This window comes from Rhincodon typus, chromosome 13 (genome assembly GCF_021869965.1).
Source record: "Rhincodon typus isolate 14 chromosome 13, sRhiTyp1.1, whole genome shotgun sequence".
Lineage (NCBI taxonomy): Eukaryota > Metazoa > Chordata > Chondrichthyes > Orectolobiformes > Rhincodontidae > Rhincodon > Rhincodon typus.
Genome location: NC_063344.1, coordinates 22,427,263 through 22,453,185, shown reverse-complemented (window position 1 = coordinate 22,453,185; position 25,923 = coordinate 22,427,263). Strand labels below are relative to the sequence as shown.

Below are 25,923 nucleotides of genomic sequence, written 5' to 3'. Positions count from 1 at the left end.
ATACCATACATTAGGCTACTTAATAACTGCCCTTGGTGTTGGAAGTAGTATATTCATAGAATTGGCAAACTAAAAGAAGACAGAGTTGGAATAAGGCAGGCATTTTCAGGGTAGCAAGCTGTAGAGGAATGCCCCAGGGATCGCTGCTGGGGCCACAACCATTTAAAATGTATATTAATGCCATGGCTGAAGAAAGTGAATGTATTATATCCAAATTTGCAGATGACACAGAAATGGATTGGAAGGGAAGTGGTGAGGATGACGAGTAATTTCTTCTCCGAAAGGGTAGTGAATCTGTGGAATTCTTCAACACAGAGAGATGTACAGACTGGATGGTTAAATTCATTATATTCAAATATATTGAAGGCTGAAATAGGTACACTTTTAATCAGTAAGACAATCAAGGGATAAGGCAGGGAAGTAGCGGTGAGGATTAGAATTAGAATTAGATTTTATTGTCATGTGTACTCAAGTACAGGGATATAGGAATACAGTAAAAAGTGTACAAAGTCGCCATTTTCCAGCATCATTAACAGATGAGCCATAATATCATTTAATTACAAGCAAATTCTGCTCCTGTGTCTAATGGTCTAACAGTCTAACATATCAGAAAACTTGGGACTGCTTGTTTACAAAAAAGCTAAAAGATTTTGTGAGAAACACTTAAAAGAAAAATAAAAAACTGTTGAATGACTTTAGTTTCCAGACAGACAAACTGAGATTTGGAAGGGGTCTGGAGCTGAAATTTGCTAAGTCACAATCTGCAGATTGCTTCCTGTTTTGCTGTTGATGCGACAGTTGTTCAATTGTGGTGAGCACTGCTTCCTTGCAAGCCTATCTATCCCTCTGAGTAACAGTACAATCCTTAAAGAAAACCAAAGCAACTGAAGAAAATATTTCATGAGAATCACAGAAAGCTCCAGGAATCAATATCTCTGATCTCCTCAACCTCTGAAAGCTGAATTGTTAATTCAATAGTGAATATATGTTTTACTGACCTGCTACCCAAACTGAATGTCTTCCATTGTTCTGCAGCTGGGTGGGAAGGTAAGTGGTGAGGATGACAAGTAATTACTTCTCTCAAGACAGTAGTGAATCTGCGGAATTCTTTAACGCAGAGGGCAAACTGAAGAAACTGAGAGAAAGTCACCCCATTATACCTTGAGCTCTTGATCAACAGGGTTTAACAATACTGCTGAGTTGTGCATCTCATCCTAATTCTGCACCATAGTTTAGTTGATCACCTGTTTGGAGTATATTTGGGAAACCATGGGAGTTGCTTTCTTTAGCAGGAAGAACGAAAAGCAGAGTTTTATTAAACAAAAATGACTGCAGAACTCTTGGGTAGCAAGAGTTATAGACGTTAAGGTGCTTGAAAAGTTAGTATGTAGGTACAGCATGCAACCAAGAAGGGTAACGGGCGCAACCCTTTGATACAAGAATTGAACACATTATGCTTCAGTTATACAGGTATTGGTGAGGCCACATCTCTCACACAGGAACTGCAGTAGGTCATCATAGAAATTAAATGCTGAAGGCTATTTGGCCCTTCAGCCCTGTTCTGCCATTCAACATAATCATGGCTGATCTTCTCTCTCAAAGCCATATTAGCACTTTGTCCCCATCCCCTTGATGCCTTTAAAACCTTAACATTTATCTCTCTTTTGAATATATTCATTGACTTGATCTCCAGAGCTTTCTGTGATAGAGAATTCTACAACTTCACTACCCTTTGAGTGAAGAAATTGCTCCTCACCTCAGTCCGAAATGGTCTAACCTGTATCCTGAGTCTGTGTCCCCTAGTTCTAGACTCCCCAACTCAAGACTCCTAGACTTAAGAGAAGGCTCATGCTCTTGTGCAGACGATGCACTGCACTGTGCAGGAGGTACTACCTCAAGTGAGACATTAAACTTCGGCTCTACAAGCCTGTTCAACTGGATGTAAGAAGATTGCACAGCATTACAGAATTCAATTACAGAAATTGAACAAATCAGAAACTGAACTGGACCTACAAGAGATCAGATGCTAGGAATTCTATGAGTAACTCACCTCCTGACTCCCAAAAGCCCGTCCACCATTTACAAGGCTAAGTACAGAGTGTGATGGAATACTGCATGCTTGCTTGGATGAGTGCAGCTCCAACAACACATAAAAAGCTGCTTCAGGACAAAGCAGCTCATTTGATTGGCACCACATTCACAAATATCGACTCACTCCGTCACCGATATTCAGTTTCAGCAGTGTGCACCACTACAAAATACAATGTAATAACTCAGCAAGGCTCCTCCAACCGTACTTTTCAAACACACAACCACTTCCGTATAGAGGGTAAAGAAAGGGAAGCAGATTCATGGGAAAATCACCTCTGCAAAGCTCTCCTCCAAGTCACGCCATCCTGGCTTGAATATTTATTGTCATTCGTTCAATGTTGCTGGGTCAAAATTCTACAACTCCCTTGCCAAAAACATGGGTGAGCAAAGGTTCAAGAAGACAGCTCACCACCACCTTCTTCAGGACAACTAGGGATAGGCAATAACTGGTGGCTTGTCCAAAGACACCCACACCCGACAATTAAAGAAATCATTCTGAACAGGATCAGAGAAGTTCTTTCCAGTGCCCTGGTCAATAACTATTCCTCAAATATCACAAAAACAAACTATGGTCATTTCTCTATCACTGCGTCATTATCCTGGAGTTTGCTCTCTAACAGCACTGTGAATGTACCTACACCATAAGGATTACAATGTCTCAAGAACACACAAACTTCTCAAAGCTGCTTTGGAATGGGCAACAAATACATGTGAGCAACACTCAAACAAAAATAATTTTATAAGGGCAGATTTTAGGAACTAAAGCACTAGCACATACACAAATAGGAAGATAAAGCAGATGAATGGGTTGTTGGAGAAATGATGCAAAATAAAATTCTTTAGTACATAGTCTAAAAGATTTGGGACTAATATATACACATGAACAGACTACATTTAAACAGAAGTATAAACTCTGTCCTCATGGGCATGTTTCCTCCTACCTTTGGAAGGATTTAAACTAACTTAGCAGGGTTGGGAACCAAGATGTCGCATTTGAAAGAGGAAACAATATGCACAAAGGATTGTGGGAAACAATACGCACAAGGGATTATGGGAAACAAAGCGCATTAGAATAAGAAATAGTGAACTATTAGGTAGTGTCAGAGGAAGATGAAATATAATAAGGCCTAAATTAGGTTTACAGCATATCTACGTGAATACACAAAGTTACATAGGAATATCATGTTGTGGGAATAAGAGACTTCTCTCAAACAGCAGATCTTCTACTCTTAACTCACTCTTTCTCTTGTGGATTTAAAGTTTAATAATCTAAATAATAATAATCAAAAATACCCAACAACAATTTAAAGGAGATGAACATTTGGGAATTTTTAGCTGGCCCCTTAAGATGATCTAATTGCAGGAAGTTGATTTTATGTAAAAGGTCAGTAAGAGATCATTGCCAGTCAGCTACCAATTGCAATTGAATAAGTGGATTTATTTTGTGTTGAGGAGAGAGGATGGAAAGCTAGATGATGTGATTCAAATCAGTAATAATAATAATAACAATAATAAGTAGAAAGGCAGCTTATCCCTGCAGCAATTCACCAAGTCTTGATTGGCACCCCATGTACCACCTACAACATACTGTCTCTTCAGCAGTGTTGCACAGTGGTAGCAGTGTGCACCATCTACACGGTCACCATAGTATCTCACTAAAGATGCTTCAACAGTACCTTCCGAGAAGGACAAGGACAGCAGATGCATGCTAACACCAGCACCTCTAAATTCCCTTCAAACTACACACCACCCTGATATAGAACTATATTTGATATTCTTTTGTTGTTGGGTAATGTACTACACAACGTGGACTGCAGAGATTCAAGAAGGAAACTCACCACCAATTTCTTCAGGGTAATTAGAGATGAGCAATAAACGCTGGCCTGGCCAGTGATACCTGCATCCCATGTATGAACTTTTTAAAAAATTGGTGATGGACAACAAATTGTGGTCTAGCCAGTGGTAACCACATCCTATTTTTGAATTTAAAAAAAATGGAATGGACACAAAATTCTGGTCTAGCCAGTGATGTCTACAAATAAATGAATGAAACAAGCAAAAATCTCAGACATACTTTAATAAAGGAAAGTAAGTTGTTCAGGTGAACAGAAACAGCTTACTGGTTGTAAAATAGCAAATCTTACTCAATGGAGGACAGTGATGGAATGTGCTCAAGGACGGACTTGACACAATGTGTGGTTTGTACGTTACCTGGCATGAATTTTCAGGTTACTGGAAGTTGCAAACTGAAGGCTGCAGACGTCACAAGCATATGGCTTCTCCTCACCATGGTGCATGCGATTGTGGAAGACTAGCTGACATTTCTGGGCAAAGCTTTTATCGCACATGTCACACTGATAGGGCTTCTCACCTGCAACAGGTTACAGCAGTACATCAGCTTGCAGCAAAAGACTGAAAGTGCAACTGTAACTCAGAATGTCTAACTGAAATTAGAAAAAGAGAGGATCTGTCTTTATCCAAGAGATTTTGGTTGCTCCAGCACTTTAGAATGAAAGGATGCAGTGAACATACACAGCATGGAAAAATACAGTGGCTAAAGTTGGGGAATTGAAGGCAAAGCTTAAGCTGAAGGTTTTGAAAGCCAGGATGTAAGGTATATGGCTGTGGAAACTCAACAGACAATTTCAGAGGGCAGGGCTGCAATAATTTAATGGGCATGGCTAAAGAGGATAAATGGTGAGGGACAGATCAGTTATCAGGTGGTGTTGGCTGATGTTTAATAGATTAAAGGAGATGGACTAATAGATAGTGGATGTATTTGAAGTTATCTTTCAAAATTCTATAGATTCTGGAAAGGTAGCAGATGTGAAAGCAGCAAATGTAAACCCACTGTTTAAGAAGGGAGGAAGAATGGAGATCTACATACCTGTTAGCATGGCTCCAATAGTAGGGAAAATGTTAGAGTCTATTATAAAGGATTTAATAACTGGATATTAAGGAAAGAACAGTAAAGTTGGGCAGAGGCAACATGGATTTATGAAAGCAAAAATATGCTTGATAAACTTGCGTGTATTTTGAGGATTATGTAACATTAACAACAGAACAAATGGATGTGGTGCATTTTGATTTTCAGAAGCTTTTTGTTAAGGTCCCATCAAATACAAATCCGAACACATGGGTTGGCAAAATATACTATGAACTGAGAACTGTTTAACAGTCAGAGGAGTAAATGGATCATTCTCAGGACAGCAGGCTCTTAGCAGTGGGATACCATAAGAGTCAATGCTAGGGCACAACTGTTCACTATCTATACAAATGATACAGAAGTGGGAAGCAATTGTAACATTTTAAAATTTGCAGATAGCATCAATCTGAGTGGGAATGCAAGTTGACAGGAGGATACAAGGAGCCTTCAGGGGAGAGTCTTGGGTGGCAGTGGTAGTGTTCCTACTTCTGAGTCAAAAGGCATGGGTTCAAGTCCCTTATGTTCCACCTGGGTCATAATATATCTGAACAGGTTGATTAAAAATATCTACAAGGAAGTTTCAACAAGTCCCACTGTGCTGGAGGTGTGTCATAACAATTAGCAAGGCAAACAGTATGTTGGCATTCATCATAAGGGAATTTGACTGCAGGAGCAAGAATGTCTCACTACAGTTGTATAAAGCTTTGGCAACATTGCACCTGGAGTACTGTGCATAGCTCCTGTCCCCTTATCGAAACAAGCACATTCTTGCCATAGAGGAGGTACGCCAGATTGATGCCTAGGAATGGCAGGTGTGTCTTCTGAGGACAGAATTAGGAGACTGGTTCTGCATTCTCCAGAGTTTTAAAGAATGAGGGATGACCACATTGAAACTTACAACATTCTTACAGGGTGCCATAGGGTGGACACAGAGAAGGCATTTCCCTAGTGGTAAATCAAAAGCTGGGGACATAATCTCAGGATGAAAGGTAAGCCATTTAGGACCGGGGTAAGGAAAAATTCCTTCACTCAGAGGGTTGTGGATCTTTGAAATTCTCTTCTGCTTCCAACAACCTTCAGATTTATCTTTCAGCTTTATATATTTGATTCATGATTGGAAAATTATTTTTATGAAAATATTGTGCTCTTGATCCACAATATGACAACCCATTTCAATCTTATTGTAATTAATTTCTTCCTCATGAGGATATCAACGGAATTCACTGAAAGACAGGCAGACCAGAAACTGATAGGAAAAACTGTAATTAAACAATAGATAGCATTTAAAGAAGAGACGTTTCAGTTACAAGCTAAGTACAACTGACAGGAGTGAAAGGCAGGGAACCCAAAACTAGAACTGCTCATATGATGAGGGAGATAGAGAATATGAAGAAACAGCAATGACAATAACAACAACAACAAAAAAAAAATGCCTGATGCATGGTGCTGAATTTTCAAGCGAGTAGGAGGCCAAATACTTTCCTTTTGGTTTCCATCAACTAATTGAGAGACTGGCAAAGACAGAATATGAGATTGGAACAGCAGCCAACATAAAAATGAACCCAGGAATAGCAAGTGGGTGGTAAGACATGGAGTGGATTATCTTCCAGATAAACAAGATAACATATGCTCTGAGATACACGGCAATGCTGGAATACTAAATGAGTACTTTTAACCCGTGTTTGCTAAGAGGATGCTGAGAAAATAACATCATGAACAAAAATGGTACATGTAAGATAGTTTGTACCCTAACAGGCAAATAGGGACAACTTAGTAGAGAGATCAGTCATGCCTATAGCAGATAAGTTACTTGGTCCAGATATCTTGCACCCCAGATTAAAGGAACTGGGGGTAGAGATAGCAAAAGGGCTTACCATAATCTCCCAAAAAAATTTCTCCTAAAACAATTCAGTGAATTTGTAGAGTTAAGCTGAACCTTTATAACGTTTTGTATAGGGTAGAACACAGTTAGTGTATGCAGTTCCAGTGACCACACTTAAAAGAATTAAAAGTTTGCAAAGGAATCAGAGAATCAGAAAATGGTTATAGCACAGGAGGAGGAGGAGGCCATTCAGCCCTGCATCTGTGCTGGCTGTCTGAAGTAGTGATTTATCAAGTAACATTCTGTGATTTCTCTGCATACTCTTCCTTTTCAAAACAATAATTCAAATTCTGCTTAACTGCCTCAACTGAACCTTTCTGTAACACACGCTCAGACAGTGCATTCCAGATTCAAAACTACACACTGCGGAAAACAAATTTTCTCATGTTGCCATTACCTCTTGAGTTAGTTGCTTAAATCTGTGTCTCCTCAACCTCAAGCATACTACCAACGTGAGGTTACTCCCTATCTACTTTGTGCAGACCTCCTCTCAGCCTTCCCTTCTGAAAGAACAGTTCCAACTTCTCAAATCTATCCATTAATTGAAGGTCTGTGCCCCAGAACTATTCTCAAATCTTTTCTGCAGCCTCTATAAATTTTTCACACCTTTTCAGAACAGAAACTTCAGGTTGGTGCTGTTCACACACATCGCTTGTCAACCTTCTAGATGGTAGATATCATGGGTCTAAAAAGTGCTGTCAGAGGAGTCTTGGTGACTTACCCGAAAGAATTCCTACAGTGATGTCCTTTGTCCTTTTTTTAAAAATCCAGTCATGGGAATGTTGGCACTGCTGGCTAAAACTTGAGAAGGTGTGGTGAGCTGCCTTTTTAAAACTGCTGTAGTCCCTTTGATATAAGTACACCTACAATGCTGTTAGGGAGGGAGTGCCACAAGTTTGATCCAGTGTCACAAAAGGAACAGCGATATATTCCCAAGCCAGGATTGTGATTGGTTTGAAGGGGAATAGGTGGTGTTCCCATGTATCTGTTGCCCTTGACCTTCGACATGTTAGCGGTCATGGTTGTGGAAGCTGATGTTTAAGGAGCCTTGGTGAATTTCTGCAGTGCATCTTGTAGATGGTATACACATCTGCTCCACAGTGATGGAGGGAGTGAATGGTTGCGGATGTGGTGCCAAGTGGTTCATTTCGGAAGGTGATTCATTTTGGAAAGAAAAACTTGAAAGCAGAATACAGGGTTAACGGAAAGATTCTTGGCAGCATAGAGGAGCAGAGGGATCTTAGGGTTCATGTCCACAGTTCCCTGAAAGCTGCCACCCAGGTGGATAGAGTTGTTAAAAAGGCGTATGGTGTGTTAGCTTTCATTAATAGAGGGATTGAGTTCAAGAGCCGTGAAGTTATGCTCCAGCTATACAAAAGCCTGGTTCGGCCACATCTGGAGTATTGTGTCCAGTTCTGGTCGCCTCATTACAGGAAAGATGTGGAAGCGTTGGAAAAGGTGCAGAGGAGATTTACCAGGATGTTGCCTGGAATGGAGGGAAGGTCTTATGAAGAAAGGTTGAGAGAGCTAGGGCTTTTCTCTTTAGAACGATGAAGGATGAGAGGTGACTTGATAGAGGTGTACAAAATGATCACAGGTATAGACAAAGTAGACAGTCAGAGTCTTTTTCCTGGGGTGGAGGTAGCGATTACGAGGGGGCATAGTTTTAAAGTGAGTGGAGGTAGATACAGGGAAGACGTCAGAGGTAGGTTCTTTACTCAGAGAGTGGTCGGGGCATGGAATGCATTGCCGGAGAGGGTAGTTTAGTCAGCCTCATTAGGGGCATTTAAGCAGCTATTAGATCGGCATATGGATGACAGTATAAGGTAGGGGTGTAGGTTAGATAGACCTTAGGATCATCATGGGCCGAAGGGCGTGTACTGCTGTACTATTCTATGTTCTATATGTTAAGTGGGCTGTTTTGTCCTGGATATTGTGACGCTTCTAGCATGTTTCTGGAGCTGAGCTCAGTGGAGAGTATTCCATCATACTCCTGACTTGTACCTTGTTGATGGTAGTCAAGCTTTGGGGAATCAGGAGCAAGTTACTCACTGAAAGATTCTGAGCCTCTGACCTACTTTTGTTGGCATTGTTTTTATGTGACTGGTCCAGTTCAGTTCAATTTTTGGGTCAATGGTAACCTCCAGGATGTTGATAATGGGAGATGAAGTTATGGTAACACCCACTGAATGTCAAGGGACAGTGGTTAGATCCCCTCTTGTTGGGGGTAGTCATTGCCTAGCATTTGTGAAGAACGAATGTTACTTGCAGCCTGTCAACCAGACTTGTATATTATCCAGGTGTTGCTGTATTTGGACTTGGACTACTTCAGAATCTGAGAAGTGACCAATGGTGCTGAACATTGTGCACTAGTCAGCAAGCATCTCCGCTTCTGGCCTTATGACGGAAGGACGGTCATTGATGAAGCAGCTAGATATAGCTGGATATGGGATACTGCCCTAAGAACTCCTAGAGTTATCCTGGAGCCGAGATGACTGACCTCAAACAGCCACAGCCATCTTCCATTGTGCCAGATCTCTAATCAGAGGAAAGATTGACTGAAGACTGGCACCCCATATGGTGAGGACCTCTGGAGGAGGTCGAGATGGATCATTCACTTGGCTCTTCTGGCTGAAGATTGTTGTAAATGCTTCAGCTTTATTGGCTGCATTGATGTGCTGGGCTCCTCCAATATCGAGGATTTGGATGTTTCTGGAGCTTCCACTTCACTGACTCAATTGTCCAGCACAACCGATGACTGGATGTGGCAGGACTGCAGAGCTTAGATTTGATCCATCCACTGACTGTGGAATCGTTTAGCTGTCTACCACTTGCTGCTTATGCTGTTTGGCTTGCAGGTTGTCTTGTTTTGTAGCTTCACCAGGTTGACACCTCTTTCTTAGGTTATGCCTGGTGCTGCTCCTGGCATGCCCTCCTGCACTCTTCACTGAGCCACGGTTGATCCCCTGGCTTAATGGTAATGGCAGAGCAGGGAATAAGCTGGACCATGAGGTTGTAGATTATATTGGAGTACAAGTCTGCTGCTGCTGCCACTGCCGCCGCCATCCCATAGCACCCTCTGGATGGCCGTCTGGTTCAAAATCCGTCCGATTTAACACAGTGATAATGCCACACAACACAAAGTAAAATATTTTCAATGTGAAGGAGGGACTTCACCTTCTTAAGGACTGCACAATAATCACTCTTACTGATACTATCATGGACAAATGCATCTGCAGCAGGCAGATTAGTGAAGATGAGGTTGAGTATGTTTCTCTTTCGTTAGTTCCTTCACTATTTGCTGCAGGCCCAGCTTAGTTGTAATATCCTTTAAGATTCAACCAGCCTGATCGGTAGCATTGCTGCCCAGCCAGCCATTCCTGGTAGGGGGCACTGAAATTCCCACCAAGAGAACCTTGCGCACCCTCAGTGTTTCCGTTAAGTGACATTCAACATACAGCAGTAGTGATTCATTAACTTCTTTTCGGCAGGGACGGCATGCGGTAACCAGTAGGTTCCCTTGCATACGTTTCACTCGATGCCATTCCACTTCGTGGGGTCCTGAGTCAATGTTGAGGACTGCCAGGCAAATCCCTCCCAATTGTATACCACTATGCTACCACCTTTGCTGGGTCTGTCTGCCACTGGGGTAGGACATATATAGGAATGGTGATGTTCATGTCTGGGACATTGAAAGTCAATCATCACATCCTTAATAAAAGATTCTAACATGTTCTCTGCTACTAACGTATAGCTAAGAGGTTCGTAGTTTCCTGTTTTCTCTATCACTCCCTTCTCAAATAGCGTGATGACATCTGCTTACTTACAATCTGCAGGAATCATCCTCACATCTATCGAATTTTGTTCGGTGATTACCAATGCACCAACATTCTCTATGGCCACCTCCTTCACCACTCTGGGATGAAGATTTATCAACTTCCAGTACCATTAATATAGAAGAATGTAGATTGGAGGCAGATGTTTGAGGGCAAATCAACATATGGTATGTGGGAGGCTTTCAAGTGTAAGTTGCTCAGAACTCACACACTCCTTTAAGGATGAAGGATAAGTATGGCAAGTTTAGGGAACCTTGGATAATGAGAGATATTGTGAGCCTAATCAAAAATAAAAAGGAAGCATTTATCAAGGCTAGGAGGCTGGGAATACATGAAGCAAGGGTGGAATACAAGGAAAGTTGAAAGAAACTTAAGCAGTGAGTCAGGATGGCTAGACGGAGTCATGAAAAGTCATTGGCCAACAGGATTAAGGAAAATCCCAAGGCTTTTTACACATATTTAAAGAGTAAGAGGGTAGCCAGGCAGAGGGTTGGCCCACTCAAGGACAGGGAAGGGAATTTATGTGTGGAGCCAGAGGAAATGGGCAAGGTATTAAATGAGTACTTTGCGTCAGTATTCATCATAGAGGAGGACTTGGTGGATGATGAGTCTGGGGAAGGGTGTGTAGATAGTTTGGGTCATGTTGAGATCAAAAGGGAGGAGGTATTGGGGGTCTTGAAAACATTAAGGTAGCAAGTCCCCAGGGCCTGATGGGATATACCCCAGAATACTGAGAGAGGTAAGGGAGGAAATTGCTGGGGCCTTGAGGGAACTCTTTGTATCCTCACTGGCCTCAGGGGAGGTCCCAGAGGAGTGGAGAATAGCCAATATTGTTCCTTTGTTTAATGAGATGGCAGATGGAGGTTAATCTGGAAAAATGTGAGGTAATGCATTTTGGAAGGTCTAATCCAGATGGAAAATAGACATAAATGGCAGAACGCTTAAGAGTACTGATAGGCAGAGGGATCTGGGTGTACAGGTACATAGGTCACTGAAAGTGGCAACGCAGGTGGAAAAGATAGTCAACAAGACATATGGCATGCTTGCCTTCATCGGCCAGAGCATTGAGTTTAAAAATTGGCAGGTAAGGTTGCAGCTTTATAGAACCTTGTTAGGCCGCATTTGGAATATTGTGTTCAATTCTGGTCGCCACACTACCAGAAAGGTGTGGTGGCTTTGGAGAGGGTACAGAAAAGATTTACCAGGATGTTGCCTAGTATGGAGGGCATTTGCTATGAGGAGAGGTTGGAGAAACTTGGGTGGTTCTCACTGGAACGACGGAAGTTGAGGGGGGACCTGATAGAGTTCTACAAGATTATGAAGGGCATGGATAGACTGGACAATCAGAAGCTTTTTCCCAGGGTGGAAGAGTCAGTTACTAGGGGCCATGGGTTTAAAGTGCGAGGGGCAAGGTTTAAAGGTGATGTACAAGGCAAGTTTTTTTTAAACACAGAGGGTGGTGGGTGCCTGGAACTCGCTGCCAGGAGAGGTAGTGGAAGGAGATACTATACGGACTTTTAAAGGGCGTCTTGACAAATATATGAATAGGATGGGAATAGAGGGATACGGTCCCCGGAAGGTAGGGGGTTTTAGTGGTGATGGGCAGCATGTTGGTGCAGGCTTGGAGGGCTGAAGGGCCTGTTCCTGTACTGTAATTTTCTTTGTTCTTTGTTCTTATTTAACTTCTCAGTACAGTACTTATTTCTCATTACCTAATACCAGATCTAAAATAGCCAGTTCTCCAGTTGGCTCAACATGCTGCTTTAGAAAGCCATCCTTAAGTCAGTTCATAACTTCATCCTTTACAGCTCATATGGTTTACCCAATCTATATCAGATTGAAGTCTTCCCTAAGGTCATGCTACAAGCTTCTCTCTCACCTCCTGATTTATATCACACCCCAAATTAACGCTATGTTTGGTAGCCAATAAATAACTCCAATATCTGCTGCCCCTCACTGTTTCTTAGCTCTATCTAAAAAATTGCATTCATTGTTTTTCTAATGTGAGATCCTATTACTAATGCACTGATGCCATCCCTTATCATCCCGTGCAACTCTACCTGCTTTCCAGTCTTGTCTGTCCTTCCTAAATGTGGAATGCCCTGGAATATTCAGTTACCAGTTCTGGTCACCAGTCATGGTTATGTAATGGCAATTGTGTCATAACAATTTACCTCTATTTTTGCATTTAAATCATTTAGCTTGCCACAAATGCTGTGTACATTCAGGCAGAGAGAGTGCTTAACATTATCTTTTTGACATCATTCTGCATTCGAGGCACACCTGATCAGTACTGTACCCCAGTGTAACACAGTGACAGACCTGTCCCCACCAATACTGTACTGTAGTGTAGTTATAAACTGACAGACCTGTCCCCACTGATGCTGTATTCCAGTATTATGACAACAGCACTTCCCCCACTAGTAAGGTACCTAAGTATTATTGCAGTGACAGGCCTGACCCAAACAGTACTGTACCTATCATACAGTGACAGGCATGTACTGGATCCCACCATTATATAGTGAGAGTAATGCAATTATCCCTATTCAGGTGGCTGCTCCTCTGTTCAAAATTTAGACAGTATAACATCTTTCACCATCCACCATTACACTTTCACCATAATCCCAGTGATAACATGGACAATAAATTAGGATTAGTCTCATTCGGTTGCTGTATTTGCAGATACCTGTGTGGGTCCTGATGTGTGTTTTTAGCTGGTTACACTGTGTGAAAGCCTTTGCACAAAGCTGGCAGACATAAGGTTTCAGTCCTTTGTGAATTCTCATGTGTCGGCGCAGGCTGCTAGCCTCTGAGAATACTTTGCCACAAATGTTACAAATTGGCTTCATCTTCAGCTGCTTCATGTCAGTATTTCCTGGCTCCACCAGTCTTACACCACTTCCTCCAGTTATCAGCTTTGATTTGCACCGTTCTGCTACAGATTCTTGCTGCTGAGAGCATCTCCGTCTCTGTTTCCCATTTGTTTTCTGAACAATCTTGTTCTCAGCCAAAGAAGTTTTATAGTTATTGAATAAAGCTGACTGAGAGTCTTTGTTAGGCTGGAGGTCAGTGCTGACTGTGTCTAACTGTGCTGTACTCTCACTGCATATTCTCCTCTCCATCCTTCTCACAGTGCAGCCACTCTTTCGTTTAATCTTAGTACACTTGAGCACGTTGTTGGGACTGATACCTCTCACTGGCAGCATAGAGTTGTGGTCAGCCTTTGGTTTCTGACCTCTGGTTCTTGACACGACGTTTATGTTTGCTGGCTGCGTTTGCAGTTTTTCCGATTTGAGATGAAGGCCAACATCTGGAGTATTAAGCAACTTTTCTTCACAGGTGACCATTCTTCCAGGTCCTTCCTGAACAATGTCGTTCTCTGTCTCTGAAGTGGTGAAGCAGCTACTCAGCTCTGTGTTCCCCTGTATTTCAGATGCTGCTTTCGGGACAGTGTTCAAATTAATTACAGGTGATTCCATTTTTGCTTTACATATTTTCACCACATCTTCCATCTGCAGGTAACCAGCAGCAGCCTCTATTGCAGCAACATTACATCTGTGGACATAACAGATCAGGTTATGACAGCAATAGTTACAATGACTATCTCATGCACCCAAATACAGGGGGCCTGACATTGTCTACTCAGGAAAATCTTTAATCTAGAACATCCAATTCAGTCACTGCTGTTGTTAAGTGGTTTTAGCCTTTCCAACTGGCTTGACAAAAAGCAATAGACGGAAACCAGAAATATCAAAGAACAGTGAGAACAGATAATATCCTGTTCTTGCAAAAAGTGTTTCAATTTGCAGTAACAAGGCAAAAACCATTAAACGAATTCCATCTAAACTGCCTTTCAAAATGATGGCCTTGGCACAAATACAAATTTTAACCCTGCTGAAAGTAAATCCCATGGAAAATTTCCAGCAATCATACCAGACACAGAGCACATTCAGACGGTTGAATGCAGCATATGGGATCATCAAAAAAATGATACTAGGCACTTTCTGGGAAATTGATGGATTCCATATATAACGCTCAATACATACCAAAATCAACACACAAATGTTTCAGCTAATATTAGGATAAGGTTGTGGTCAGTGGCAATGCCTTTATAACTCAACATCAATGCAAATAAATAAATGGTACATCAGTATTTACAGCAGAGGAAAAGATCAGCTTGCTTGATATTCTAAGAGGGCTAATGTTGAATTAGGCTTAAGGATTGACCAAAATTCATGAAACCAAAATAGCAGTTATAAAGAAAATAACAGAACAAACGAATGACAAATTCTGGACTAGATGACTTCCTACTTTTGGTTTTTAACAAAAATAGTGAGAAGATTGCAAATACTCTATAAACTTCAAAATTTCCCTCAAATGGAAAATTGTCCATTTCACTCTGCTTTTTATTAAAGGTGATAGAGGGAATCCAGGGACCTGTATTTCATTGGCCCAACATCTATTGTTGCAAAACTGCTGAAGTCCATAACTAACATCTGAAAATGCTCAGCTGAACCAGTGCCATTAATATTACTAACTAGGATGAGGGAAGTAATGTACTATCGCCAAGTTTGCAGATGGGGCAAAATTAGGTAAGGCAAAATGTAAGAGTAACACAAAGAGTCAGAGGAACATAGGCAAGTTAAGTGGGTGGGCAAAAATTTGGCAGATGGAACACAAAATGGGAAAATGCGAGGTTATGCACTTTGACAAGAAAAATAAAGAGCTGAATATAATTAAATGGGGAAAGACTACAGAAACTACAACACAAAAAGACTTATACATTTTTAAGGGTCCTGAGCCGAAACGTCAACTTTCCTGCTCCTCTGATGCTGCCTGGCCTGCTGTGTTCCTCCAGCTCCACACTGTTAAATCGACTCGAGCATCTGCAGTTCTTATTATTACACAAAAGAGTGAATTGGGTGCATGAATCATAAAAAGCTAATGTCCAAGTTTAGCTAGTAATAGGAAAAGCCAATACAATGTTGGCTTGTATTTCAATGGATATGGAATATAAAAATGGGGAGACAGGTTTTGTTAAAATTATACAAGGCAATAATCAGACCACAGCTGCAATAGAGAGAACAGTTTTGGTCCCGTACCTAAAGCAAGATATATTGGCAGTGGAGGCAGTCCAAAGGTTTACTAGCTTGATCCTAGGTATGAAAGCATTTTCTTATGAGAGGATGAGCAAGTTGGATTTGTACTTATTTGGTGTTTATTTAGATGAATGAGAACAGATCTTGTTGAAACATACAACATTGTTAGGGGGTTTGACAGGCTAGATGTTGTGAGGTTGTTTCCCCTTGTGCAAAAGTCTACGACCAAAGGATGTAACCTCACAGTCAGGGTCACCCACATAACTCATTGATAAAGATTTTTTTTTCTCTCAGAAAGTAGTGAATCTGTGAAATTCTTTACTGTAGAGGCTGAGATACACAAGCTTTAACCATTAAGGAAATCAAGGGTTAGCATAGAATCCCTACAGGAGGGAAGCAGGCCATTTGGCCCATCGAGTCCACACTGACCCTCTGAAGAACACCCCCCCACCCTATCCCTGTAACCCTGCACATCTCTGGACAGTGGGAGGAAACCTGAGCACTCAGGCAGACATACAGTTATGGGGGTAAGGCAGAAAAGTAGAGTTAACGGTCATCAGATTAGCCATAGTCTCACGAATGTTGGAGCAGTCTCGGTGGACCGAATGATTACTTCTGCTCCTATGAAGAATGGCCAGTGCGGCTATGTAAACAGTAGATGTTACCCGAGAATATGACTGAATGTTTATAAAACGCTGGCTAACATATTAGATAGGGAAATGTCTACCGAAGTTACTTAAATGGACTTCTAGAAGATATCTTCGTCAGAGTCTGTCAGCTAAAGCTGAAGTTAATGGAATTGAGGGCAAATTACTGATCTAATTAAGCAACTGGCTGCATGAGAGGAGACACAGCAGTGATAGTTGAGCTCTTTTACATAAACAGCAACTGATGCTTAGATCAATTGCTAAGCTTGTCAATCTCATTTAAAATTTTAAGGCAAGATATTAAGGATGCAACAAATACCGGTGCATGGAGTCAGGTCACAGATCAGCCAAACATGAAGTATAGGCTCAAGCAGAGAAATGATCTCCTGTTTCTAAACTGATGAATGAACACTCACCAGCTGTCTTCATGTGGGTATGAAGACCAAACATCATTCAGGGAGCTATTAGTTGAAATAGCAGACCAACAATTAAGTCTGGAATGTCCTGGCTCATTTAACCAATTGAAAATCTTCAGGTTCAACATTCCAACAATTTCTCCAGATCTCCAGGAATAATCACCCCACAGCCAAGATGGGAAACCACATCCCACACTCTCTTCACCAGACTTGGATATGCCTTGATCTTTTAAAGACCTGTTTGGATGTTAACTGGAGACTGATGTCAAATTTTGTCATGTAACTGACCTTCGCTTTGCTTTGTTTTCTAGAAGAAGCAGGTGAACAAAACATGGAAGTGAGATCCTCTTTCTATTAGACTCTTGGGACTGGAATAGTAGTGAACTGGGTCAGACTGGGGTGAAGGAATGGGTTGGAGGGAGGCAAAATTGTTCCTGAAAGTGGGGTGAAATGGGTCTGGGAAGGGGCAGTTGGTTACTAAAGAGTGCAGTGCTGAAGTGGCAGGTAGTAACTTGCATTCCATCACTGTTAGTCTGAAACTGAGTGAATAAATCTGCCTACAGCTAACAATTTAACAGAAAGACAAGTTCTCACCCATCAATATTAATGTTTCCAGTGTATACAAAATCCAGGATTTTTTGAAACCCATCAGAGCTGACATGGTTGTGATCAAGGAACACAACATTATTATCCAGACTGAGCCCGTAAACAGATCGGAAATAGTCACTGAACGCAGCTAAAACATTTCGGTGGGCTCGAAACTGCAACTGGCCAATGACAACAGTACAATCACACAAAAAGCCATCGAGGCGCTGCTGTTGGAGCTGGTCAAGGAGTTGCTTGCAGTGATGAACCTGCTGCATTCTGTGGCCGAAGGTGTTGGTCAGCTCTCAGCTGCAAATCATTGCAATAACACATTAGTGAAGGAAATCAAAGGTCATCTTAAAGTAACAGTAATCAGACTCAGTGAGATCCAGCTGACAGTTCAATCACCAAGCCCTTACACTTTCCCCAACTCTCTTCTTCCATCATCTGTGACCCTCTCCCCTCAACTCCCCATTTCTCTCCCCCTCCACCTCCCCGTGAGCCATTCTCTTCCCTCCTCCATTGCTGTCTCACTCTCCTCTCACCACCTCCCCACACCGTGTCTCTGTCTCTCTCTACCTCCCTCCCACCCCCCTCTATCTTTCTCCCTCTTCATGAGACCATAAAATATAGGAGCAGAATTGGGCCATTTCACTATCAAGTCTGCTCTGCCATTCGATCATGGGTGATATGTTTTCCAATCCCACTCTCCTGCCTTTTCCCTGTAACCCTTGATCCCCTGACTAACCAAGAACCAATTTATCTCTGCCTTACATACACCCAATGACTTGGCTCCACAGACCTCTGCAGCAATGAGTTCCACAGATTCACCACCCTCTGGCTGAAAAAATTCTTCATCTTAGTTCATAGGGTTGTCCCTTCACTTAGAGGCTGTGCCTTTGTGTCCTAGTCTCTCCTACTAGTGGAAGCATCATCTTCACGTCTACATGTGCAAAGTCCACACAGACAATTGCCCAAGGACGGAACTGAACCTGGGTCGCTGGTGCTGTGAAGAAGCAGTGCTAACCACTGCGATACCATGCTCTTCAACATCTGCAGTTCTTGCTATCTCCTTCTTCGTGTCCCCTCTATCCAGGCTTCTCAATATTCTGAAAGTTTCAATCAGATCCTCCCTCATCTTTCAAAACTCGATTGACTACAGACCCAGAGTCCTCAACGCTCCTTATATGACAAGCCCTTCATCCCAGGATCATTCTTGTAAACCTCCTCCAAGGCCAGCACATCCTTCCTTGCAGACAGGGCCAAAATTGCTCACAATATTCCAAATGCAATCTGACCACAGCCTTATACAGCCTCAGCAATACATCCATGATCTTGTATTCCAGCCCTCTCAAATTAAATGCATTTGCTTTCCTAACTGCCAGCTCAACTTGCACATTAACCTTAAGAGAATCCTGAACTAGGACTCCCAAATCCTTTTGTGCTTCAGATTTTCAAAGCCTCTCCACATTTAGAAAATAGTCTGCACCTCTGATCTTTCTACCAAAGTGCACAAGCTCACAGCTTCACATATTGAATTCCATCTGCCACTTCTTTGCCCACTTGCCTGACATGTCCAATTCCTCTGCAGCCTCCCACTTTCTCAGCACTACCTGTCCCTCCACCTGGCTTTGTGTGTCATCTACAAACTTGGCAACAACACCCTCAATTCTTTTGTCTGGATCTTTAATGTATAATGTAAATAGTTATGGTCCCAACACTGGGTCCTGCGGAACTCCATGAGTTACCTGGTTATCATTCCTGAAAAAGACCCCCTTTATCCCCACACTCTGTCATCTAACAGTCAGCCAATCCTCTATTGATACTAGTACCATGCCCACTAACACCATTGGCTCTTACCTTAGTTAGCAGCCTCCTGTGCAGCAGCTTGTCAAAGACCTTCTGGAAATCCAAATAGATCACGCCCACCGGCTCTCCCTAGTCTAACTTGCTCATTACCTTCTCGAAGAGTTCTAACTGATTTGTCAGGCATCCCTCCCCGTGCTGACTCAGTCCTATTTTTACCATCTCCGTAATCTTCTCTCTCTCGCCTTCCCCCTGTCTGTCCATCTCTCTCTCTCCACCTTGCTCCTCTTATCCCCTCTTCCCTTCTACCTCTTCCATCCTCTCTGATGTATTAGTATTTTTACCTGTTAATTTTCTCTCCCAATCGCTCGGCCGCCATCCCAGTGCCGTCACATCCGGTCACGTGCCTTCCGGGTCATAACCCGGAACCTCTTCCCACGGCTCATTACCCCGGTGACCGCCTTAACCAGAATAACCAGCTGTTTACCGAGTTAAGTGAGTTTCAGCGTCATTTGCTCGCAGTCGCGAAGTGGTTTGTTTGAGTTAGGATGCTTTGAAATAACTCCTACCCGCCACGTTCACCACTTCTCCAAAGCCCCTCCCCATGTCTCTGAACAACCTCCCGAATCTTTCGCCCCCAGCCCCATCCACACTCCGACATTCATCTGCAAGCGCTACCCATTCTCTGAACACCTTCATCCCTCAAACAATCCTCCATTCCTCCGTCCCTCCATCACCTACGCCTCTCAAACAACCCCACATTCACCCTCAAACACCTTTCGCATTCCCCAAATACTTCCTCCATTCAAACCCAAACACACCCATCCCTCAAACAACCCCACATTCACCCCCAAGCAATCCTCCATTCACCAAATACCCCTCATTCACCCCAAAACACTGCTGTCCCTCAAACACTACCCTGTTCACTGCGAAACACTATTCACTCGCACACGCTCTCCAATTTACTCCTAAACATACCCCAACCCTCAAACATTACCCCATTCACCCCCCGTCTCCTTATCCAATTTGCTCATTCCTTCCTCAAAGCATTTTAATAGATTTATCAGGTGTGACCTCCCCTTGATGAAGCTGTGCTGATTCTGCCCTATTTTACCGTGCACATCCAAGTATTCTGCAATCTCATCTTTAATAATGGACTCTTAATAATGGACTCCCTCCTTTCTTAAACAGGGGTGTAACGTTAGCCACTTTCCAGTCCTCTGGGACCCACCCTAGCTCGAGTTATTTGAGATCACCACCAATGCCGTTACAATCTTCTTCAGAACTCTGGGATGTAGTCCATCTGGTCTGGGTGATTTATCCACCTCCAAACCTTTCAATTTCCACAACAACTTCTCATTAGTGGTGGCCACTACGCTCACCATTGTCCCCAACTCTAGTGTAGTTCTGGTATTTTCCACTGTGAAAACTGATACAAATATCTATTCAGTTCCTCTGCTATTTCTTTGTTCCCTGTTACTACTTCTCCAGTGTTATTTCCAGCAATCAAGTGCCCACATTGCCTCTCTTATCCCTCAGATAACTGAAACAATTCTTGCATTTTTTGTATTACTAACTAGCTTACTCTCATACCCCAAACATTTCCCCATTCACCCCCAAACTCTGCCAGTCACCCCCAAACATCTGCAACTCTACCTGGAAAAACCCCAGAAACACCTCATATGTCTACTGCTTTACAATGACAGTCTTCAGGCAATGCACATAATTCCTGTCTGAGCCTCAAACTGCCAAAAACACTCAAAGAAGGAAACATTATCAGCTCCAACAGCTTCCCAGCTGTAGAACTGAAGACTCATGCTGCAGACAAAACTGTGCCCCTACCCAAATTGTAACAACACTGGCATCTATCAAAAATGGAAAATTTTTCAAATATTCCTGTTATTAAGACACATGGGAACATGAGGACAGGAGGAAGACGCTTAAATCTGGAGAGCCAATGTTCCAAATTTTTACAATCCAACGTGTGATGAAATTGTAGCTAATTTCACTCCTGAAAGCTCACCTCTCATTCCCTTAGTGGAAATGTTCAAGAATATAATGTATTCAGAAAAAATATAGAAGGAGAAAAAAGTGGGATGGAGTAGCAGTAACTGATCAGGAAAAACATAGTATTTGAAAGAAAAGACAAAGTCAGAATCTATTTGCTTAGAGTTGAGAAATAAAAGAGTTTGATCTGGCAATTGGATATACGCGATGGTTCTCCAAGTAGTGAAGGAGAGGAGAAAATCTGTAAAGAAAACTCACAAGAGCTATCGGGAGGACTTTAGCCCAATTGATATTGGATGAGTCATTTAGAGTAAAATGATTAAGACGTGAAGGAATTTCTAGGATATATCCAGGAAAAACTGACCTAAATATTTTCAAACCACCTAGGAAGAAGACGGCATAACTGGATGATCAGATGTTGAGGAGTACGTTGTGTTTGAATTTGGGGGCTTTGTGACCAGGATTATCTCATATAGGCAGTTGATTATTCCTAAGGAATTTTCAGATAGTTTATTCGTTTCTTAAGCGAAAGTCTAGATATGATACTATCGTTAAGGCAATAGGTATACAACCCAAGACAATTGAGGATGGTTCATTGATACCAGAGGGCAAAGAATCTTGGTGTTTGTCAGTCTCATTAAAATTGTGAAGGCAGTATTATCTGAAGCCAAAGTGATAGGGTGCTCTTTCTTAGGTCTTAGCCCTTCTCTCCTCTTCCATTTTCCATCTGAAGGAGAAAGCTGTCTGCTGAGCACCTCCACCTGACAAGCACTGTCCTTTGCTTTTGAGCATATTGAGACACTTTTCAGGAGTGGCAATCTACGCTTTGTCAATCACTTTTTTGGAATCCTTTTAATCAATGGGCAGGAAACAACCGCTCATGACATTAGAAGTAACGTTGTCCCTTGCTCACCTTCATTTGAAGATTAGTTTTCATGCTTTTTGGGAACACAACTTTTATTTTCCCCAAACACAGCATTGATAATGGGCTATGTATGGTGCCAAATAATGATATGCTAGTTTATGGTGGCCATTTTTGTCACCTTCTTTTTGTGTTGTTTATTAGCAACTGTTTTTGTTTGGGAAAGGTAAGTAGATCATAGACACCTACGGTGTGGAAACAGGCCCTTCGGCCCAACAAGTCCACACCGACCCTCAGAGCATCCCACCCAGACCCATCCCTCTAATCTCCACATCCTTGACCACTATGGGCAGTTTAGCATGGCCAATCCACCTAACCTGCACATCTTTGCACTGCGGGAGGAAACCCACGCAGACACAGGGAGAATGTGCAAACTCCACACAGACAGTCGCCCAAGGCTGGAATTGACCCCAGGTCCCTGGCGCTGTGAGGCAGCAGTGCTAACCACTGAGCCACCATGCCACCCTGATAGTTACTGTAACAGTTACATGAGATCTCAAACTGTAAAAGAAATACTAGAAAAACTCAGTTTTAAAGGAATGTTGATTTCCGATGGCCGTGACAAAGAGATCTAGTGTTTGAGAACAATTGTGAATTATTAATAAACAATTATTGTTTTACTATCAAAACAAAAAAATTAATCAATATAGATATAATCATTGGTTGTACACAGTCATCAATTGTGAATATTAAGCTTATGCCGCGAAATGACTACGAAATACCCACTTAAACACACACAGTCTTCAGGAATGGAGGAAACAAATGGATTTCTCTGCAGAGAAGGAGGGGAGGATCTTGTTGCTGTAGTTTACATTGATCCTAACAAGATTGATCAGACAGTAAAAGGGGTGCTGCTAGAAGATTTTGAACAGTTAGAAAGAAAACTAGAAGTAGAACCTCAAAAGCAATAACCTTAGGATTACTACCTGTGCCATGGGAAAACTAGCATAGAGGCAATAAAGTCAAGGGGGTATATATGTGGCTTAAAGATTGGTGGGGGAGGAATGGTTTCAGTTCATGGAGCACTGGCATGACTGCTAGGGTAGTCAGGAGGTTTTCCATTTGGAAGGGCTTCACTTAACCTGTGCTGGGACCAGTGTCCCAATGAAGTGAACAACTAGGACTTAAAGAAGGCTTTAAACTAATTAGAGGGTGCAACGTAAGCTTACAAAATGAAAGGATATAGTGCATTCTGAACACAGTGCCAAGAGTGCGGGCAGAAAGATTAACCCTACGGAGGGCAAAGAGTGGCTTCATCGTGAACACAGTGTAATGGAGGCTGAGTGAAAAATTCCAAGAGTGACTTTTCAGGAAATCTATAAGGTTATTGGTTGGTGAGAAGTTATTGTCAGGACTGAATCCAAATACATTTCAGCTAGGAACATTTGAAAAAGGGAGGTAAAATTAATTCAAGTCCAAATCTAAAAATTAGTTAAGTAAAACTGAAGGAAAACAAAGGGAATGTAAGTATTGTTGTTACCAGTATGATTTTATAGTTAGCTTATATTTATTCTAAGGATGAAAAATAGTTTTCAGAGTGATGGGATGGCAGGTCATTGGTGAGAAGTGTTATGTGTGAAGACATGCATGTACTGTGTCTCCCAGAGAAACACATCTGCAGGAAGTGTCACCAGCTGCACAAGCTTGAGCGCCAGCTTTTAGAACTTTACAGTAGCTGGAGTCAATCCATGAGGCCGATGTTATATATAGGGAGGCGGTCACACCGCAGCTGAGAAATATACAAGCAGAGATGGAATGGGTAACAGCCAGGCAGACATAGTAAAACAGGAAGTAGTGCTTGCCAATCTGTTTTCCATTTTGTAAACAAGTGAAGGTGATGGTTCCTCGGGGGAATGCAGCCCCTGTCCATGGCCCCCCAAGGTCATCTCATCTGTACAGTGGGGGAGAAAGAAGAATGAAGGGGCAACAATGATGGGGATTACATAGTCAAGGTATCAGATAGGTATTCTGCGGCATCAACCATGACTCCAGGATGGTATGTTGCCTTTCTGGTGCCAGAGTCAAGGATGTCAGAGAAGAAATTAAAAGGTAGGATCTCGAGAAAAATCTCAGGATTGTTCCCAGTGCCATGTGCTTGTGTGCATAAGAATCGGAGAATTGATCAATTGAACATGTGGCTGGAGAACTGTTATAAGAGGGAGGGCATCAGATTTTTGAGGCATTTGGATTGGTTCTGGGGAAGGAGGGACCTGTATAAGCTGGATGGAATACATTTTAGCAGGACTGAGACTGATTCCCTGAGACTCGTAGGGGGATTTGTGAGTGCTGTCAGGCTTGGATTAGCTTGTTAGGGCATAGGAAGCTGGGGGTAAACCACATTGGAAGGGAATTAATCTGGTAACATGAAGTTGAAACGTTGTGAGGGAGAAATAAACATTTGAGGAATTAATTGTGCATTGAATACACCTCAATGATGTAAAAAGAGACAAAGTTGAGGATATACCTGAATGCATGAAGCATTTGCAACTACATAGATAATCTAAAGGTTAAAATATTATTGCCAATAGAGACACATGGTAGCTTGGTGACCGGGACTGGGAACTGAATATTCAAAGATATTCTGTGTTTAGGAAGGAGCGATGTCATGTCTCACTGGGGTAGTAGACTGGAAATCAAGCTCTGCTACTCATGGAGTTGTCACAAAAATTAAAGATTTTATCAAATTATTCAAAGTATGTCTTTTAGACCCAGGTTTACAAAACATTGATCAGGTTTCTGTGCTTCACAAGAATAACCTTATTACAAATAAATATGTTCTAGCTACAGCTCAACAACTATAAAACATCAACATATAACTCTACGAGTTAAAACTCTAACCCTGTTATAAAACTCCCCTTACACATGCATACAGACAGGTACAAAAAGAAACACAGGTGCTTTGGGTGGAGGGAAAAACTGGGAAAGCAGTTCAACGGTCCATGTCCACAGGGCTCACTGAGATGATCCCTTTTGTTTACCAGGACTTGCAGCTCAATGATCTCTCTGCAGGTAGTTTCACTTGCTTGCAGGATGTACAGAGTAATTAGTTCACAACATGTAATATGTCTGATTTATTAGCTAAAAGCAGTAGCTCACAACACCAGGTAAGAGAAACAAACTGATTTACTTAAGGGTCTACAAATTTCTTACTAGAGAAAGAAAGAAAGCACTTGTCTCTCAGCGGTCCAAAGGGTTCTGGCTATCTTGTTCATTCAGCTATTTGGGAGCCAAGAACATCGTTAGTGGCAGACAAAATGTCTTGTCATCGACAGTTGGTTTGTATTCCATAAACCAGTCAGCTATTTGTTACTGGCTGAACATCATGTTGTATACACTGCCAGTTAAATTTTGTATCCTGTCCCACTGTTTGAACAAACAGCAGTGTAAAAAGCACTTACAATGAGTGCCGATAACCTGCTTTTAAAGCACCAAGTAATGAATCACTTCCACAGTTCTAACAGTCCTTTTTTCATTTCAGCATACAATCAAAAGTACAGAAAAAAAAGCATTTTATCTTTACTTGCCTCCACCCTTATAAGATGAAACACTATTTCAAAAATATGGTTTATCACAAAATATGTGTTACACAAACAACAACACATATCTATTTATCCTTTCTTAAAGGTCACAGTTTACAGGAATTGCTGAAGGGAAAATACACTCTTTCCTTTAGGGTTAATGTGGCTTTTACTGCAGAGAAAACAGA

The 25,923-nt window shown here is 41.9% G+C and overlaps 1 protein-coding gene across 2 annotated transcripts in view; it reads right to left on the bottom strand.

Moving 5' to 3' along the window:
* The window catches only part of LOC109933261 (myoneurin), a 41,553-nt gene extending 21,812 nt beyond the window's left edge, over positions 1-19,741 (bottom strand). Inside the window, exons 1-4 of one of the 2 annotated variants that reach the window (XM_020532235.2) lie at positions 19,633-19,741; positions 17,492-17,791; positions 13,422-14,290; positions 4,303-4,462 (exon numbers count right to left, since the gene is read on the bottom strand). In XM_020532235.2, the coding sequence (XP_020387824.1) occupies positions 4,303-4,462; positions 13,422-14,290; positions 17,492-17,760 (1,298 nt within the window). In that variant the 5' untranslated portion in view covers positions 17,761-17,791; positions 19,633-19,741. The remainder of the gene's footprint in view (positions 1-4,302; positions 4,463-13,421; positions 14,291-17,491; positions 17,792-19,632) is intronic. The other variant, XM_048604162.1, reaches the window with a different exon arrangement.
* Between the last annotated feature and the right edge of the window lie 6,182 nt (positions 19,742-25,923).